Below are 20,740 nucleotides of genomic sequence, written 5' to 3'. Positions count from 1 at the left end.
TAGCTGTCCAGGGAGTGAGAAGTTTGTAAAGTGAGGTGTTTATGTGAGAGAAAAGATATCCGAGTCCTGCTACGGAAGCTGTGTGGCCCCAAGAAGGAATGGTGGCCAAGCAATTAGTTTTTCCTCCGAACTTAGCTTGTCTCTGCATTCCAACTGGCTTTAGACAACTGGCGCTCATTCTGCGCTATACAAACAAACTGATTTATTTGGAACAAGCAACAAAACAAGAACTTTATTCCGTGCCGGGACTCCACAGAATTCTGTTGCTACCTACTCCTTGTCTGCTCTGAAGGCCTCCTCTTCTGTCTCTAGATGGTAGAGGTTTGTTGCCCACCAGCGGTGTCTTAACCTCCTTCCTCAGTTCCTTTCTCTCGTGTTGGCCCTTACTTCATTTATCTTTTGATAAACATTTAGGACAGTGTATTTCAATAGGAGCTATTTGGATACAAAGTGAACTTAAAAGGTACTGTTTCTATCCTTTAGGGATAATAGGATCTTTTCGGAGAAGTGGCTGCACAGCCTGCAGGCAGTTTCTTTTAAATAGAAGAGCCAGGGTGATGGCTTATGGTTGTAATCCCAACACTCTGGGAGGCTGATGCAGGAGGATAGCTGTGTTTATGAGCAGTGAGTTCCATGTTAGTTTAAGAGCAGAGTAAGACCCTGTCTCAAACAAACAGGAAGAAAGAATGTTGGCCATACCCCATAACTCAGCACTATAGAAAAGAAGCTTTCAGTTTTCAGCTCTGAACAATGGCATCAGAGCACGCTCTTCATTAGTGTACTTCAGATTAAAAGAAGAAAATACTGTCCTGAGGGTCTGTGTGCAAAGCTTTGGAGATTTAACTTATGAGCACTCCAGGCTTCATCTCTCTTCCTCTCTGCTGTAGGAAACTATCTTCCCCTTTCTCTTGCATCCCTTATCGAGAACACCAACCATCAGGTCTCTTGCCAAATTCTTAGACCCACTCAGGACATAAGTCTCTGCATGGCTTAATAGAAGACAGATAATCAGGATTTCCCGCCCCCACCCCACCTTTCTAAAATTTGTATTTAAATGCCCTCAGTGGTCATAGGGCAGAAGCCCAAGCTAGCTGGGGATAAGGGACGCGGCCAGGGAGAGTGTTTCTCATCCCTGGGAGGCATTCTGCTTAGCTCCTGCAGCCAAATTACAGCAGCAGAGAACAATGCAGTGCATTCCTGGGCAGGTCGGTGGGCCCTGGGCGCCTGGGTCTGGTGGAGAGAGGTGCCAGACACAGAGCGCTCCATAAGCAACCCTGCAGAGCTGGCCCTGGGTGCAGAAATGAAATACAGCGAGCTTCACATTACACACCTGGTTATTGATGGCCTTGCTGGAGGCCTCTGCCCCCACCTTCCACTTGGGAACTGCCTGTACTGCGGGGGCTGGGCACCTCCGAAGCAGTGTTGGAATATAAGAAAGGCATGCTTCTTTTTTACTCTTTGCCCTTCCTGTCAGCCTGAGCATAACTCTGAGGACACACATGGACCCATGTGCAGAAGGTGGACTCAAAACAGACTCCCACAGCATTTTTTGGGTTGTATGGGGATTATAATAATCTCACCTCTCCCAACAATTAAAATAAGCAGCTAGATCCTCCAGAAGTCACACCAACAACAGGGTCAGCTACAAGCAAGGAATGTTTCAAAACTACATTATCAACATGCATGCAGTGTTTGCTTTGGGAATTGGTACTCCCCTGGGAGGTGGTAGAGGAAGGACACAGAAAGGGCATGGAGAAGAGATCAAGGGTGGAGAATTACCACCCAAGCAGAGTGGCTGAGGCCGGGTAACTTCTCAAACCTGGTCTGCACTGAGGACAGGGAGAAGTGCATCCTATGTGTTCTGAGTGACTGGCCAGCCTCCTGGACCTGCCCCGAGGTATGCACCGTCACTGGGCTTGCTTTTTATCATCTGCTGTTTTACACTCTTAACAGACCAGAAAGCAGGACACCTTTGGTTCCAGGAGTGATCCTAAGAGGGGTGCTGGAAGAACAAGCAGTGCTTGACAAGGCTGAATGCGGCCCAGTTGCTGACCTGTCGGGAGTGGTCTTTATCTTTGGATGATTGACAGGTTTCAGCTAACAGATCTGAAGTTCCCCTCCTTCCATGCCTGGGTATCACTGGGCACTGCTGCAGCCACTCACTTAGGATGCGGCACTCACCCAGGATTTGAAAGACGAATATTCTCTGCTTTGCTCCCTAACTCTTTTGTTGTTGAGTATCTTTTGTTGTTATTCACTTCCATTTTGCCCATGAATCTACTGACAGAACAGCTGGACATAGGAGTTTTTTAATCAAGAAGGCAGAATTCTGGTTCCATTTTGTCAACACTATCAGCCCCTGTAAGCAACTATGGCCAAACAGAAAAGCCAAGCCACAGTTTCAACTCCCCCCCCCCCCCCCCCCGAGACAGGGTTTCTCTGTGTAGCCCTGGCTGTCCTGGAACTCACTCTGTAGACCAGGCTGGCCTCAAACTCAGAAATCCGCCTGCCTCTGCCCCTCCCAAGTGCTGGGGTTAAAAGGTGTGCGCCACCACGCCCGGCCCAGTTTCAACTTTAGACAAATTCCAAGACGGGGATTCCACAAAAATAGCAATAGTGCTCACAATAGCCTTTTGTGCACAAGCTGCTTGGGCATGTATATATAAGTCTCACCATCACTGCAGGGCTTGTGAGGTGGAGAGTACTCTGTTGATGGAGCCATTCCGAGAGGTTCAGTGAATGATCCCACCAGAATGCCAACCTAGTTTTCTTTAGCTTCAAATACCTTGTACTCTTTTCAAAGTCTGAGGATGCTAGGATTTGGGGGTAGGGGAGTGTTGCCATAGTACCAGCACTTCAAAACAGAAACTACTGTTAACTGGCCCGACCCATAGAGGAGTCCTAGACTGCCAGCAGAGTATCTAAGCAGAGCTTATGAAGGCGAAGCCTACATTCCCATAACCTCATCAATGTCTTGTTCCTACTCTGTCACTGTTAACCATCACTCTACAAAGAACTCTGCATTTCACCAGCCGTTGCTTCTCATTCTTTGTAGCTCCACCCCATCCCTCAGATTAGCATTCAATTTTTTTGTTTTATTTTCTCTTAAGTTCTTTTCCAGTGGTGCATAGGCAGAATGGAAGTAGTCATGAGAAGACATGGCTTGTTTTGAATTTCCTTTGAGACTTCATTCTTTTTAGAAATCACTACCAAGTCCTTGGTGAGAGAGCTAAGCCACCATCCCACCCAAGCCCACTCAGGACACTAGCTGAGACACTGCAGTTCATCTACCAACTGTGTCCAACCTTGGCAATACAATACAAAAATCTTTGCTCAAGAACTGTGCAGGCAACTCACAAAGCCTGTCATGTTTTAAGTAAGCTTATAACTATAATTTTGTGTTGGGCTGCATTTATAGTTATTATTTACTAGGTGCAGATACATGTGGTTTATGGGCTGCAGGCTGGACACAGCTAAGACAAAGGAGATCTATGATGCAGAGAAAAATCTCTAAGATGAGACAGAAGCAGATTTTATTTGATCAAAAACTCTTGCTTCTCTCAGTTCCTCCTTCTACACTCACTCAAAATTGGGGTCTCAGTTTAATCGTGGACAGCAGAGGAAAAAAAAAAAAAGCAGCTCAGCCAAGCCTTTCCTGTCCTGCACTGGAGTACACTTGGTTAAGATAGCATAAGCCCTCATATCCCCTGCGTATCTCACTGGTGTACCCCAGCCGAGAAGCCAGAGGCGAAGCTGCAGGAGCACAGTGCTCATCAATCATAGCCTGGGACGTTGCAGCTCTCTGACCTGGGCCCCTGCTTGAGCTGGGGAAAGAACACCTACCTACAGTCAGGATTTCTCCTGCAGCAACTCTTAGGTTTTGGTCCATCCATCTTGGCTCTCACTGCTCTCCTGCTCTCCACCCCCAACTGCCTCCACATGTGGGCTCAGAAGTCATCATCTAAAGAATTCCACTGCTCACCTCCTGCATAGCAGCACAGCCCCATGAGGCCGCACACCAGATGGAAGGGATAAAAGTACGAGGTCATGGCTTCTAGCAAGAGGTTTTTCTTAAACTAACCCTGACTCCTGGAAAAGAGTCAGAGCAGGAGTATGTCTGGTGAGCTGCTGACAACAGCAGCTTCATAGATCTTGTGTGAAAAGGAAGGAAAATTCTACCTTGGCTTTCAGTGGAAATTTCCCTACTTCTATCTTTGGGTCTACTCCTGGTTTCATGTCTGTAGCTTGAAGATGTCCGAGAAGAATGCAGACATGGGACAAATCAAAGGCTTAAGTATTTCCTAAACGTGAGGACCCACATGCTGACACGCAGGCCTTGCCTCAACAGATGCCTTATTTCTCCAAGGAATACAACTATCAAGTAAAAGGGAGAAAGGTGCACTAGGACACTGATGACCTTGGACAGGCTGTCAGTAGGTTTTCATAGGTTTGTGTAGAGTAAAAAGGCAAGGGGGTTGGGGAATGGCCATCATTGTTAGCATTATGAATGTTGGGAGACAACACACAGAAACAGCAGTTACACAGAGACAAACAGAGACTGGGCAACAAATCTTAGAATAAAGTATGAATGAGATCCATCAGAGGTGCTTTTCCAAAGGAGGTGCCCGAGAGCTGGAATGTTATAAGATAAGGCATGAACAGCTGGACGGCAGTCAGAGGAAGGCATTCTATGTTGAAGGAACTGGTGTGTGCTGAGGCTTACAAGCAAGAATGTACAAGCAATATATTAGGAATTTCAAACAAGTATATACTATATACATTGGGGAATACAGAGAAACCAGAATGCTGAGCCCAGAGCTTTATTATGAGGTGACTGTGTCAGAAGGCTCAGAGTCCCAGAAGAGCTATGTCGGTGAACTCCAGGGCATCTATGGGAAAGCACTGGGATAAGTTCATCTGATACACATACAACAACTCAAAGAGATGGCTGCTTGTGAAATCCATCAAAATGCTATGCATCATTAACTACTGATCCTTATCATTTGAAATTCTGAGTTAATCAAGTGATATTAAATGCCTAGAGATATGATACATGAATGTAGCATTAGGCCCGGAACCTGACATCAGTCAAGTCAAATGTGTAAGAAATGAGAATGTAAAAAAGGAATAATTTACAATGGAAAATACATTTCTTCCCTTCACTCCAAACTTTAAAACTTGTCTGACTCTTATTCCATTTGATATATTGGATTTTTGTGGTCACAGTTTATCATATCTAAGGACACAGTGAATAGAGGGAAACTTCAGGAGAATTTTAGAGACCACAAAACAAGCTGACTGATGAGTGAGAGACAGTTCTAATGCACTACAGGGCACTGGACCAACAGCCAAGAGCGGACAGATTCTGAGCCCTGGTCTCCAACTAGATCGTGGTTGGTTAGATTTGTGGCTTGTTAGGTTGATAAAAGCAGCTCTATTTAGCAGAATATTTATTTAATCTAATGTACTTGACAGAATTTCCCTAACTTACATGGCAATCCTGCTCCTCTGTTCAGTTTCCTGATGCCACTTTCAAACACAGCATAAATACTGGGTTGTGTGCTGGCTCCAGTGCATGCTGAGCATGTGTATTTCAATGCTCCTTGACTATGGCCAAAGGCGGGCAGTAGCTTAGGTTTCTGCTTCACCTAGCTGGCATGAGTAGGTGCTGGGAGGGAGGTGGCGACTTCACGCGATGGTGTTTGTTAGTGTCATCTCAGCTTCATCTCAGCTTTTCTCCTCCTCTCCTGGGCACTTTATTAAAGGTGATTTCTGAAACCCTTCACAAAAGGAAAGCTCAGGGGTTTACATTCAATTGTGACACCACCATGAATTCATTAAGCAGCATGTTTCAGGTTGCACTGTAATTTCTCCATGTAATGTAAACCCATGGAATCTGACATAAGCTGATTGCTTGTGCTGGTTATTTTATTTACATTTCTGAATGGAGGGGATTTCAATACTCATAAAGTTTTTCATCTGGTCTCCCAGGGCAGCCACTATAAAGTAAGCCTAGAGACGGAAGCCTCAGCGTGCATGACTGGTTAAGCAACAAGGGAAAAGCTATTGCTCAAAAAGCAATTTTAAAAAATTCAATATGGAATTTGAGGCTGAAACACAGATATGGTTACTCTTAATGCCATCCAGAAGATAAAAGCTCAGGAAAAAACGCTAAATAACCAAGTTCCTTATCTTTGTTCCAGTGCTGTGAGGGTGGGGAGCAGCTTCACGGAGTTCAAAGGGCTGGAGTTAAGTCCTCCCAGAGCCCCAATGAATGCTAGCAGACACAGTCAGTGTGACGCAGGAATGCAGGTGACTGAATGGCTGGGAATGGGCTCCCTACCACATACAAAGTGACTATGCTTTCTTACCACTGTGTAACGAGTTAGAGTTCTTTAGAAACTGCCACCACACAACCAAATTACTCACTAGAAGTGGATATTCTGTTAACCTACTCAGAGAATAGCCCTTTCTGCTTATTCCAGTAGGTTTGGCAAGCTTAGAGATTGCCAGAGAGTAACAGCCACCAGGAAACTCCGAAGCCTCCATCTTCTGCCTTTAAGTCACTTTTTAAATTATCTACCTCCTTTCTTTTGCTATGGCACTGAGTTACTGCAGTATGCTCTCTGGTCCTCTAGTCCAGCCTACACTTCTACACCACACACACTACATCATTTAATCAGTTTCACTTTCACTGATGACATATCTGATTTGTATAAACTCACCAGCCACAGGTTCCATATCTATTTTACACTATGTACACTGTTATTCTAGTATTCAGGAGGCTGAAGCAATAAGGATTGAGATTTGAGGTCAGCCTAGGCTACACAGTGAGACCCTGTTTCAAAACCTGAGTATCCTAACGTCATAACTTCAGGTTTCCAGTTAGTACATATCACTTGACTGAGGTGTCACAGTAAAGATAGGAACTAGTTTCACTTCCTTGGGAAGCAAACACTCTGGAGGTCACTTCTATAAAGAAAGACTTGTAAAGGATTCAGAGTTGGAACAGCAAAGTTCAGCTTGCAAGCATGGACAATAGGAACTTAATGCTGTATCCCAAAATTCTTCTGCTTAGTTTTTAAACTTGCATGGCACATGCCTATTTATCAGAATTAGTGCTACACGAGACAGTTATGGGGTGAGTGTGTGAGCTCTGGGGGATGTAGGGGCATTGTCTTCTGCCCTCCCCCCCCCGCCCCCCCAGCATAGACAGAAATCAGTAAGTAGTTCTAAGTCACTAGTCTGCTCCCATGACATGGTATTTCATTTTCACCTAGAATATCCTTCAGCCATTATTAAATGGTCACTATCAGGTATGAGCTGGTATAAAAGAAGGAACTATATGGGTAGGAGCTTTTATGGCCATTATTATGTGACTAGGAGGTAAGGCTTTTCTTAAATGTGTCACTGAGGAACTCTTCATTATGTGTTAAATTGTAAGTTATTCATACAGACAGTATACTGAATACTACATTTACAAAACTTAGGCAGTGAGGTATAAAGATGAAAATAATCTACGCTGCATCTTTGAAAGAGAATAAAGACACTTCTTTCTGGACTTAAGGACTCTAGCCAGATGGTTCTGAAAGGAGGGCCCTCTGTGAGTTGAGCTTGCCTCTGTCATCATTAAAATGGAAGCATGAGCTTTCTACGGTGGCAGTAATCCCTGCTTCATCCTTGCACATATCAATGCCCTGTTCAACACTCTACCACAAGACTATGATCTACTTGTGAACAAGAATTGTATCTATATTTCATAGAAGTACCCAATAAATATTCATTTATTATATTAATTAATTAATTAACAAACAAGGGCTGGGGGGATTGGCTCAGCTGGTAAAGTGCTTGCAGCATAAACATGAAGACCTGAGTTTGAACCCCTAGCATCTACATAAAAAGCCAGGCACAGCGGTGTCCCTATAATCCCAGTACTGGGAGGGAAGAGATAATCTAGCCAATGTGTGTGTTCCAGGTCCAGTGAGAGACGCTGTCTCAAACTATAAGGTGGAGAGTGAAAAAGAAACACCCAGTCTTGACATCTGGCTTCACATGCACACACTAGACAGTGACACTGCACACCCAAACACACATGCATAAAACACAAAACAGACAAATCCATTAGTAGTAAGATCTTAATGCAATGAATTTGAAACTCAAAGGTTTATAGTGTGCTTACTAGTTAGCATATTCTTTTTAATGCTGAGGCTCTTTTAAACGCCTAAACTTGAAAACAAATTAAGATAAGCCTTTTGGAGTTCTTCCATTCAAAAGGCTGATACTGAAAGCTTTTTGTCAGAGTATCCAAGACTCTCTGAACTGCATGTTCCAGTGTAGTTTTTGTTTTGTTTTTAAAAGGTGGTATTACAATAGCTAAAATAGACCAAGAGCAAATGAATAAGAACAGTCTTCGCAGTCAAGGCTTAGCTAAATTAGAATCCCTGGGCTCCCAGGAAAGGCTAAACCCCCAAAGGGATCAGAGTCAAGTAAATAAAAATCCAGCTGAATGTTATCAGAGGGCAGAGTTTCAGGTCTGAGTACCCCAGCAACAGAGGATGAATTATGTATAAGATTAGTGAAGTGCCTTCATCCACACCCTAGCCAGAGAACATTTTTGTATCTTGCTGCGACTGAGGGAAAAACAGCAATGCATTTGCCCGCCAAGAACAGCTGTGGCTGTACTTTGGATGGGACTCTAACAACACTGAGGATTAAAATGCAGGCATAATGCTGCTGCTATTGGGGGTGAAAGGCTGAGCCCTGGGTCAGAAGAACTCAGGATAGAAGCATGTTGAACAGATGAGAACAAGATCCAACATGTTCCTGCATGGCATCTTAACTCTCAAGTGGCTGCTTCCTTACGTATCAGGCACAGACACCACCTGCACATTTAACCTCCAGAATGCTTGAAATTTCAAGATGCAAAGAACTCTCATAATGAAGTCCTCTTACTTTGCTGACTCTCATGTGAAGCTCCCTTGATGCTTCTTATTGACAAGATAGACCCAAGACAGTCTTTTAAAAATTTATGCCTATTTTTAAGTTAAAAATTTATTTATTCTTAAATCAAAACTTGTCTATTACTGCATGTATATGCACGTGCGTGCATGCATATGTGAGATCATGTGTGTATGTGTGTTTGTGTGGTTCCGTTTTTTCCTCTTTACATAGGTTCCTGAGGTTAAACTCAAGTCTCCAGGCTTGTACAGCAAGCACCTTTACCTGTTGAGCCATCTTGCCAATCCCTTAAGGCAACTCTGTTTGTTTGATTTTGAGAGAAGTTTTTTTCTACTTAGCCCTAGCTGTCCTGGAACTCACAATATAAACCAGGCCATCCTCAAACTCGCAGAGATCCTCCTGCCCCTGCCTCCAAGTTTTGGGATTTAATGCATGCACCACCATACCAAGCCCCTAAGGAAATCTTAATGTTATTACAGACAAATAATTTCCTCTCTTAAGTTGGTTAAATACCCATAATTTTATCTGAGACCCCATCAGTAGTAAGGGATACACCTACTGATAAAATGATTAGAACTCTAACTGCTGCCTGAAACCTCCACTTCAGCAAAGAGAATGTGATAATATTTAGGCCAAAACTTTATTCTGTTCAGCTAAATATAAGAAACACATTTATATTTTGTATTAAAGCTTTTTCAAACAGGGCTGCTGGGTAGCTCAATGACAGAATACTTGCCACGAATGCACAAGGTCCTGGTCCCAAGTATGACATGTGCATGTGTGTAGGATGTGAGACACAGCCTTATCCCAATACTCGAGAGGGTGAATCAGGAGGATTCCTGGTAATCTAAACTAGAACCTTCCACTTAGGCAGATAGATGCTATTACCGAGCTACCAAAATTACCAGCTTCAAAATTTGTTTGAACTCTTGGAGTCGATCAAACCCCTTTTGAAATATTATAAGCCAAGGACCACCATTCCCTTACACTTTCTGTTGCTTTCAGCAGACACTGAAGTTGTTTATCCTGCTATGTACCTGGTACAAATAACCAAACAGCATCCTTTATTCTTCAGTAGCTGCCCAGCAAGGAGCGGAGTGCAGTCTGAAGCCAGAAGAGCAAGTGTACAGTCTGTATTTTAAAGTCCCAGAGCTCACCAACAAGCACAGATGTGAAGAGTTCCCCAGGCAGCTAGCTTACTTACCTACAGGGCTTTGCTGTATAATAAGCATTTCTTGAGTCTGGACACCTTTCCTGTTTTTCTGGCAATCTACAACAGCCTTTTTATTTAAAACTCTTCTCTATATTTTGCCCTCACAAGGAGACTTTTCTAACAAAGCCATTTGGCTATCATCAGTCTGTCTTTTGTTGTTGTTTTAAAATAGAAAAGTACTGTGTAGTTCTGACTAGGCTGGAACTCATTGTGTAGACCAGGCTGGCCTCAGTCTAACCTCTCCTCCTGAGTCCTGGGATTAAAGGTGGGAATAATTGTACTTAGCACCACTCTGCCATTCTATATTCCTTCAGTATTACTCTATTTGGTGTGAAATTTATTCTTTTCTGCTTGTAATGAAGTACGTTGTAAGGCTCTGCGTGTGTGTGTGTGTGTATGTGTGTGTGTGTATTTTGAGACAGGGTCAAACTATGTAACCCACTTTGACTTTGGACTCAACTCCTCTCAACCTCCTGAGTGTTGAGATTAAATACACATCACTTCTGATGTGTTACTGAAACCAAAAATATACACATTGACTAAAAGTAATAATAGGCCGTCTTATATATTGTGAAATTTTAGGCAATTAACTTTCAGGACTCAAAATTCCCAGCCATAACACTGTACAATAATTTATCTTCCAATAAGAGTGTAAGTATAAAGTCTATAAAAATAAATCTGAAAATTAAAGTGCTTAATACAGTAAATAATTTCATTAATGTGGTTCTTCTGAATATTAGAAATTCGATTCACTAGGGATGGACATGAAAGTCTACTTGGGAAGAAAAACCTAAAACACTCTCCTCAGGACTATAGCTTTCTTTTGTATTCCACTATCTTCTCCATATGAAGCACTTCAATGCATCTGCAAGACAAAGACTCTTCAAAACCAAGAAATAAGTATATTTTCTAAACCGAAATCTAATATAGACAGAATGATGAGTGTGGGATAAGCAACCCATACTAATGTCTAAGCAGAAGTCTTCTCAAAACTGCTAAGCAGTCCACATACAGCTGTTAAATACAGCTGATAAATTTATTAGTAATAGTGACGAGGTGTTCTAAACTTTGGTACTGAGATTCATTTTGATTGAAGAAATTATTAAATACAATAACAGAAATACTCATGGAACATTTCTGAGAATGTCACTTGACAGGTGTGTGTAAGACAGGCCTTCCAGAAGCTTCAGATTAATGCAACATCATAAACATCTAAGTCTGGATTTTATATTATTGATTGATTGATTGTGTGTGTGTGTGTGTGTGTGTGTGTGTGTGTGTGTGTGTGTGTGTGTGTGTGTGTGTGATGTGTATGACTTTCTCATTTGCTTTCCATTTTATCTTTTGAGAAAGGTCCCTTCACTGAACCTGGAGCTAGGCTAGCTGCCAATAAGCTCCAGGAACTGCCCTGCTTATGCACACGCACCCACACACGCATGCACGCACGCACGGACACATACAGAGTGTTAGGATGACAATGTCACCCCTGTACTTGTCTTAAACAAAACAAAACAAAACAAAACAAAACAAAACAAAACAAAACAAAGCATGGGTACAGGCCCAAACGTAGATCCATATACTTGAATATCAAGCCCTTACCAACTGAGCTACCTCTCCAACCTGTCAATCTAGACATATCTGAGGGAATACAATGAGAATGCAGCAGATAAAATACTTACAGGGAGCAGATAGCATCTTTCTGTTTTGCTAAAAGGTTTCAGAACTAGAGCTATACTCAGTGGCAGAGCATTACCTAGCATGCACAAGGACTAGATTTTGTTCTCAGCACCAGAGGAAGAAAGGAAAAAAGGAGAGAGGGTGGGAGTGAGGTGGATATCAGACTTCAGAGGCAATAACAAAAGAGTAAAATTGTAAACATTTAAAAGTTTTTATCTGGGGCTAAATAAATGGCTCAACAGTTAAGAAGATATATAGCTTCACAGAGAACCAAGTTCAATTCCCAGTACCTTCTTCAGGTGGCTTACAACCACATATAACTCTAGCTCCTGGGATCTGATCCTCTAGCCTCCATAAGCACCCGCTGTCATATATACCCAGACACACAGAGATATAAACACACACAAAGACACACACGCACATGCACAGGCACATACACACACACACACACTTAATTTAAATAATAAAATAGATCTTCAAAAAACTTGTCTTGTTATATCACAGGCTCATTCTGTTATCTCTAGAATTTCTGGAAAATACCTCAGCTGCATTACTGTAGTAATTATATGATTGCAGGAATATAAGTTTAAAATATTTAGAAAATAATTTCCAAATAAGTGGAGAAACGATTTTGTCAGTTTCACTTCTCTCTCTCCTCTCCTCCTCCCTCTCCTCTTCTCTCTCTCTCCTCTCTCTCCTCTCCCTCTCTCCCCCCCCCCCTCCCTCTCTGAGGCAGGGTTTCATGTAGCCCAGGCTGGTCTCAAATTGACAGGTAGCTTAGAATGACCTTAAAGTTCTGATTCTTCTGCCACTACTTCCCAAATGCTGAGATTACAATCACCATACCTGGTTCATACAGTACCAGGGATCAAAGCCAAGGTTTTGTTTATTCTAGGCATGTACTCTACCTGAGCCAGATCCCCAGCTGTCACTCTTTTGAATATAATCCTATATTATTAAGCAAAGAGATATCATAGATTTTTAGCATTAATTAGATAAATGGAGAATATAGGAAATATTCTTTCACCTATTAACAACTTTCAAATCACTGGTTATGATGATTTAAGAAAAAAAACCCAAACTAGAAACTTCCCAAAGAGTCATATATTCTTTTACTTTATATACTCACATATGGTTATAGTTGTTTATCAACTTCCCTAGCTCTTACAGAGTGATCTTTGCCCTTAGCAGGGGAAATAATGAGAGATAGTGGATAAAAGATATTTGGCATCTATATGTGCTTATTATTTTTAAAATGTAATTTGGGAAGAAAAATTTTAATTATTTTTAGGACGGGCCCGAAGAATTCCCAGTGAGGCGTTTTGTGGAGAGGTCCTTTGTTAGTGTAAGAACTGACCTTCTATATCTTTGGAAATCATGCAACTTGGCTAACACAGTCCTTAAAGAATTAATCAAGCAAATTGTAAGGCCTTGGCTACAGTGGAGCCAGCCAATTATGAGTTCCTCTGACATTCATCACTGGTCCATCCAACTGCATTTTCCCACATAGAGATTAGTGGGAATCTGTGGAGAGAAGGCCTGTTCCCACCCCAGCTCAGCTACAGTGTGCTCTCAGTGAAACTCATGGAAGTAAAACAATTTATTTACTACTCTTTTTGATACCCACCTTAACCCTTTTTCTGCCAACATCACAGTGACTGTCCTATTCAGTTAAAACTGGATGAGGGACTTTGGCATTCAAATACATTTCTCAATGCAGAGCCCCAGAGGCACAGCCTCATGCCTGAATTCATCAGTGAGTTAGTGGGATGGATCCCCAAAGACCACCTTTAAGTCTTTGACAACACCTCCAAGGTTTGCTAAGAAGAAAGCTCTTTCTGCAGCACAGAACTGAAAGGAGCCAGACTGGGTGAAGATTGGCTCGCTAAGGAAAGGGTAGTACTGCTCTTAAATAAAGAGGCTCCTTTCAGATAAGCAGAATCAGATTCTCAGAGCTGGTTTGCTGGCTACCCTTTCTTTGAACCCTCATATTTAACCCAGCAGGCTTCAAAGCAGGTGAGAAAATGACCTACCACTTAAAAGCAATTTTTCCTTTTTCAGGAATCCTGGCCTTGGAGAATATCAGCTCTGGTATCAGTACATTCCACATCTCCAGGGATTTATGCAACCTTTTCATTGCTCTGTGCATAATGTCAGATGAGGTTTTCATCTTAGCCAGGAGAAAAATATCCTAACTTGCTGAAAACTAAGTCTGGTTCCACATAGCTTTATACCATGAGAAAGGGGATAAAGTGCTCAAATCAATAGTCTCTTTAGCTCATTCATTCTCTTCTATGTATTTACGTTTGATAGACAGAAAAAATTGTTCAAAATTATTAATCTCGGGATGGGGATGTAATTCAGATTGTAGAGAGCTAACTTACCATGCTCATAGCCCTAAGAATTCAAGGTCATCCTTAGCAACATAGTGAATTCCAGAATGCCTGGGCTACATGAGACCTTGTCTCAAAAACATATCCCAAATCATTATACTCTACAGTGCCAGGCAACATAAAAACACATTTTTAAAACAAACATTTTAAGAAAGTCAAATAGAATTTGCTTTAACATGTGAGCTAATACAAAAAGATAATAGAGAAAGAAGATAAAATGGTAATGACCAAAAATTTAGATTTAGTCAGGCATGGTGACACATGCCTATATTCCTAGATACTCTGAAGGCTGAGGTTTACAAATCCCTTGAACCCATTAGTTTATGACCAGCCCTGGCAACAAAATGAGACCCATCTCTAAAAACAACAACAAAAGAAGGGGAAGAGGGAGCAGAAATGGGAAAGGAAAATGGAGAAATAATAATAATTTGCATGTTTTCTTATGTGGCTTTGCCTTATTAAGAAGCAGGACAAATACATTTCATCAGCTTTTACTTTATATTGTCATAATCTGACGGTTTATAACTTGCCAAAATGTTCTGTTCTAAACAACAGTTTGCCAGAACCAAGAATTGGAAACATTTTCCCCTCTTTTTGTGGTTCACACACACATGATGTATCAGTTGTATATTCTTATTATTTAAATGACATCCAGCTATCATTATATTCCAATTACTGTGGGAAAACTCATTTTGCACTTGTTATCCTCATAAGAGGTAGGCTCTCTTTAGTGGTAACATCATTTGCAATCAGAGGGAATAATATCCACTTACTTCTTACTGTGGAGGAATAGTTCTACACAGTTGATATACGTTAAACACATTTACCCCAACAACACCTATGTAGCACTATTTCTTACTTTACAACGAAGACTAGAGAAGATTGCATAACTTACATGAGGTTGCATAGGCGGTGTCAGAGCTGGGATCAGAGCAAAGCAGTTTGGTTCCAGAGTCTTGCTCATAAGCACTCTGCAGGGCAGCCACTTCTCCAGCCCGATAAGGCAGCATGCTATCCTGGTGTTCCAATTCCTCGCATTGGTGGCCAGAATAACTGGTGGTGGTGGTGGAAGGAGGCTTCTTGAGCTTTAAAAGTGCATGCAGGATAAGCTGGGGATCTTGTTAGGACTCAGACTCTGATTCAGACTCTGCAGCGAAGCCTGAGCCGATCCTTTCTTAACATGCTCCTACAAGAGGGTGGTGTTTCTCGTGCATAGACCATATGTTATGAAGTGGTGAAAAACTAGAAAAGGAGCCTCCAGTTCCTTGTTGCATGTCTTCTGTGGAAGCATTTAAGTGTTGCACACTGTGAGGGGCAGACTGCCCAATCACTTTCCACTGACTCTTACATAGGACCTGACTTTAGAATAGCTGCATACCACATACTGATGTGCAAGTCTCATCAGTAAGTATGTGGCTTTCAGAAATCAAAAAATATACATGTAATACCCACAGGGATAAAAGATAGCTATAAAAGTTCACTGTCAGCAAGCTTTTAAATATTATATATCACCAACTATACAAATAAAATATAGTATATAAATGTTTGTTATCTAGCAACTAAAATAATAATATATTAGTAACTTTTGGTCTAAAAAAAAAGGAAGCTTCTACTTTCAAAGGTGCAATTTTTCATTCTCGCGTCTCTGCTAAGAGTGCTAAGCAACCTGCGCTGTGTAACCTTACTGCTCTCCAGGTGCCATTAGTGACCTCGTCATCGAAGGCCACGACTATATGAACATTGATGGATAGAAAGTAGAGCACTCTCTACTCCCTGTTAGCTAGAACTTCAGGGAAATACACTATTGACTGCTCCATCTTTGTTGCAGATTGCAGACCTGCTCTATTTCTCCCCCTTCCTACTCCATTGCCTTGAGAAAAATTCAAGAACCCATCTCTCTCGTTGCCTGTCTGGATCGTTCATATATGTGGGTTAAGTGCCTCCCCACTTCTTTTCTTCCTCTCCTCTAAGTGAACAGGATCCCCTTTTTGGTCCATTTGTCCATGCCTCTCACACAGTGAGGTCATGTTAGTCTGAGACACACTTATTCCCCATCAGCACCACTACAAGCAACAGTAAAAGTCATTACCAAGTTTCCTTTCCCCATTAGGAGGGAATGGAATAGTCAGTCTGCAACCCACACACCCACACTCCCTGAGCAGCAGTTGGAAGTCATTTGTCTTGGAGCCTAACTAAAAATCAAATTCGTACTATTAGGCCTAGACTATTAGGCCTAGAGCCAGTGACATCTTAACACATTGCACAGGTGACCTCCAAGGCAAAGGGAGCCAGTGTCCATAGCACTGGTGCCGTAAGAGCCAACACATCTGCAAGGCACAAAATAGACTAGTTCTTTTGGGTTCTGTTGTTGTTGACCCCCTCACATCTCAATACCTCTCAGACAGGGTTTCTCTGTGTAGCTCTGGCTGTCCTGGAACTCACTCTGTGGATCAGGCTGTTCTTGAACTCAATAGAGATCCCCTGCCTCTGCCTCCCAAGTGCTGGGATTAAAGGCATGCAACACCATGGCCTGGCTCAGAATAAACTATTCTCATGCCAGGAAAAGAAACTATGAGAAAAACAAGGAGTTATAATGGAATAAATAAATATAGAAATACATATTAATTATTCCATACAAATTAAATATGTGTTTCTATATTTATTTATTCCTGAATATTTGAGAATATAACAAAACAGCACTTTCTTTTGGATCCTCACCCATTGCCTGGTGATAATGCTAGGCTGTAAAAGGGAGATATATTTTTATTTATTTGCTTATGTTTAATTTATGATGATTGTGTTTGCATGATCCTGGGGACACATTCATCATGGCATGTGTGTGAAAGTGAGAGAACAACTTTCTAAACTTGGCTCTCTCCCACCCTTATATGAGTTCGAACTTAGATCACTTAGATTAAGCTTAGCAACAAGTACTTTACCTGCTGAAACATCTTGCCACCCCTCAAAAATTGCATAAAAATATGTAAATTATTAAAATGAAAAATTATTAAATAAAAAATTTTGTGACATGAATTAACATATTAATATTAAAGAATAAATAGGGGAACCATTTTAAATATCAGTCCTCAGCCAGGCAATGGTGCTGCTCGCCTTTAATCCCTGCACTTGGGAGGCAGAGGCAGGCAGATTTCTGAGTTCAAGGCCAGCCTGGTCTACAGAGTGAGCTCCAGAACAGCCAGGGCTACACAGAGAAATCTTGCCTCAAAATAAATTAAATAAACAGACAGACAGACAGACAGACAGACAGAAAGAGTAAAGAGAGGAAGGAAGGAAGGAAGGAAGGAAGGAAGGAAGGAAGGAAGGAAGGAAGGAAGGAAGGAAGGAAAAAAAAATAGTCCTTGGTCAGGAAAGAGGAAACCAATTCAAAATTGAAGGGTTTGAATTAAAATAAAGGCTGACACACAGTCTATACTTAAGGCCAGAACCTGAAAGGGTCAATGAAAGGATGCAAAAACTAGGAGAACCTTTGAGCCAAGAAGCACATGCCACGCATGGTGAAATGTCCCTCCTGTGCCTTCTATGCACTTATTCCCCACTATAGTTTCACTCTTGAGTTAAAGTCAGTAAATGTTTTGAACTCGTGACATCATTTCAATGGAAAAGTCAAAGTTTTGTTTACAAAATTAGTAGTTTTTAAATACCAAAGAAAATACACTAGTGATAAAGAAAAATTGTATCATTCTTTAGTTGGTAAGGAATGTTGTATTAATCACCAAAATTAATCACAAAGGCCAATTTTATAATGTTATAGCATTGTACTCTTAAACGTTTAAGCGATAGAAGTTCACATCACCAGAGCTTGTGTTTGACACAGTCATGGTAGAAGCTTTACATCAGCTCTTGCCGTCTACAAGTGTCTTCCGCTGCTCGTGCGGGTTAGCACTGGCAGATGAGAGATGCTTTCCTGCGCTGGTTTATAAATACTCCACACAAGTCCTGGAGATCATACTCACAGCTTTAGCAAAAACACCCATGACTTCAGGAAACTGGTGAGTGAGAAACGCTAGCATTGCGGTAGAGGAGCACAGTCCTGCTGTAAAGTGGATGAAAAAAGGAAGCTCCTTCTTTGGATAGACAGAGACGTGATGGAAAGCTGCAAGGAAAGGAGGCAAGAAGGAGGTTACTTCTGCATAAACCAATCTTAATGTTGTAAAATTAAATCTAGCTTTGAAAATTAAGAACATGGTCAAAAAGAATAAGAGCAAAGCTAAAAAAAACAAGCTATTTACTTTATCTGCATAGTCAGATGGCTGTACAGGGGTCTGGGAATAGGATGGCATCGTGGGAAAGAACATGGACTATAAAGTCATGCTGAGGTGGTTTTGAAAAAGAGCCTGTCCCTTATTAGCTGTGGACTAAACTCTGTAGAAGTTGCTATGGTGTTGTTATGATGAATAGTGTAAGTACTTATTTAATGTGAGTTGTTATTAATTTTTGTTCTTTGAAAGCTCAGCAAGTAGTGTAGAGATAAAGAGATAGACATGTCTTGGAGGATTTCCCAGAATTACTGCTTAATAATTTTACCCAGTTACTGCAATGTTCTATGCATGACACTTCACCAAGTGTTATGAAAACAGAATAGAAAACCAACGAATAAATGAAGTGCTTTGGCTTATTTTATCACATTTATACACCTAAGTATTATTTTTTTTAGTGTTTGAGAGTCTCATTACCAATTTTACTGAAGCTCATATATAGTATTCAAAGTATTTGTATAACAATAATCTGGAGCAAAGCCTTTTAGAGTGCCCAATGCACAGTAGGTGCTCAATAAATTTCTTTTAAACTGAGCGCTATATGAAGACTTCATTAGTCAGAAAGTTGACTGCTAGGACACCGACCCCGGAATTCCTGATGTAATAGCCTGTAGCAGTAAGAAATGACTAATTCCATGCTGAACCAAGGGCAGCTATAAATTTCACTTTTTAAAAAATATAATAATTAACAGAGAAGGTTATACCTAAGTGTTCTTCAATAGCTACAATATTTTTAAATATATTTTATGTTATATTCAGAAAGCATATAGCAAAAACTAAACGCATTTTAAAAATTCAGACGATTTCGAGAGCACTGAGCCATATTACATGTAAAAGCACAATAGGACTGAACTTTGTAAACAGTAAAGCACTAGAAACTGTCAATGCTGCTCTTATAGCACCCAGAGAACCAGCAATCCCTTCTGCCCGGCCCCTCACCCACGACAGGTTGACTTCTTCCAGGAAACAAAGAGAAACAAACTCTGGTATTTCAGAAGGCAAAGAATAAGACAGTAAAATTAATATTAGTTAAACCCTAAAGCACTTTATGTTTTTTTTAAAGTTCTCATTTAATTGTTGAAATAACTTGAAGACAGATAGTATTATTTTCACATTATAAGATAGAAGACTCCACAGCTTTAATAAGAAAACTTCCTAAAATATGAGACTTTTATATTGTAGGAAAGACCTAATTATTTCTTTTTGGACTGGTTTCTGTAGATTCACTTGTCAGTCAATGTTTGGCTAATACATCAGTGTAATGGATGACTGACTAGTACAGAAACACTCCTTTGGAACAAAAGTTCAAATTTCATCACTGGCTTGTAAAGAAAAATTTATCAGGAGACATAAAAGATGACAAAACAGCTATATGAACTAGGGGGAGTAGTTCAAGTCTCAACTTATGAGTCTATAAGCAAATTCCAGGAAGCTTTAAGTCATATCAAGGTTGAAAGAAATTAAAAACAAAAACATTAAGTACTCCTGGGTATTAGAACTCCACATTATTAAAATTTTGTTCACTTCACCACAGTCAAAAACAGAAAAATAAACTGTGAGAACATATATTACAATCAAATAAAACTCTCCAGCTTATCCCTCTATGTCTATGTTCTGGACCTTGCATCCTGTACGGAGTTAAGACTTAATGATAGCTCGTCAAAAAACAAAAACAAACAAACAAAAAACCTAACTGGGAGCTGGAGAGATAGCTCAGGAGCTAAAAAGCAATGTTACTCTTCCAGAGGACCCAGGTTCAATTCCCAGCACCCACATGGCAGCCCATAACTGTCTGGGACTCCAGTTCCAGGGATCTGATATCCTCTTCTGGCCTCTTTGGGTATCAGGCATTTATGAAAACATACATGCAAGCCAACACCCATACACACAAAAAATAAATAAAAATAAATTAAAATTTAGAAATCTGTATTACAAAATATCCTGTCTGATTTTACAGCATCTGATTCTGACATAAGAAATATTAATATGCAAAGCTGGCCTTTAATAATAAAATATAAAGAAAGGCATTCTTTTAGTATAAGTGTATTGTCCTACTACAATAAAACTTGTTGTTGTTGTTATTTCATTGTATTTTTTGAGACAAGGCCTTGCTATATGATGCCCAGTCTGGTCTCAGCTCAAAGCCCTCATTCCCCAGCCTCCCAGAGGGTAGGATTACAGCATGTGCTACCATGCCCAGGTATAACACATTTTTACATTAA

General features: G+C 40.9%; 1 protein-coding gene across 6 annotated transcripts in view; it reads right to left on the bottom strand.

Moving 5' to 3' along the window:
* St7l (suppression of tumorigenicity 7-like) overlaps window positions 1-20,740 on the bottom strand; it is an 84,823-nt gene that overhangs the window by 4,544 nt on the left and 59,539 nt on the right. For 5 of the 6 annotated variants that reach the window (NR_045578.1, NM_153091.3, NM_001253702.1 and 2 more), the window contains one exon: window positions 14,721-18,355. Coding sequence is in view for 4 of the 6 variants with exons in the window: in NM_153091.3 (NP_694731.1) it covers window positions 18,177-18,355 (179 nt within the window). In the remaining 2 variants the exon portion in view is untranslated. Of the gene's footprint in view, window positions 1-14,720; window positions 18,356-20,740 lie in introns of those variants that run through there. The other variant, XR_003954315.1, reaches the window with a different exon arrangement.

Source organism: Mus musculus, chromosome 3 (assembly GCF_000001635.26).
Source record: "Mus musculus strain C57BL/6J chromosome 3, GRCm38.p6 C57BL/6J".
Classification (NCBI taxonomy): Eukaryota; Metazoa; Chordata; class Mammalia; order Rodentia; family Muridae; genus Mus; species Mus musculus.
Note: the sequence above shows the minus strand (reverse complement) of the source record. Positions and strands in the feature narration are given on the sequence as shown.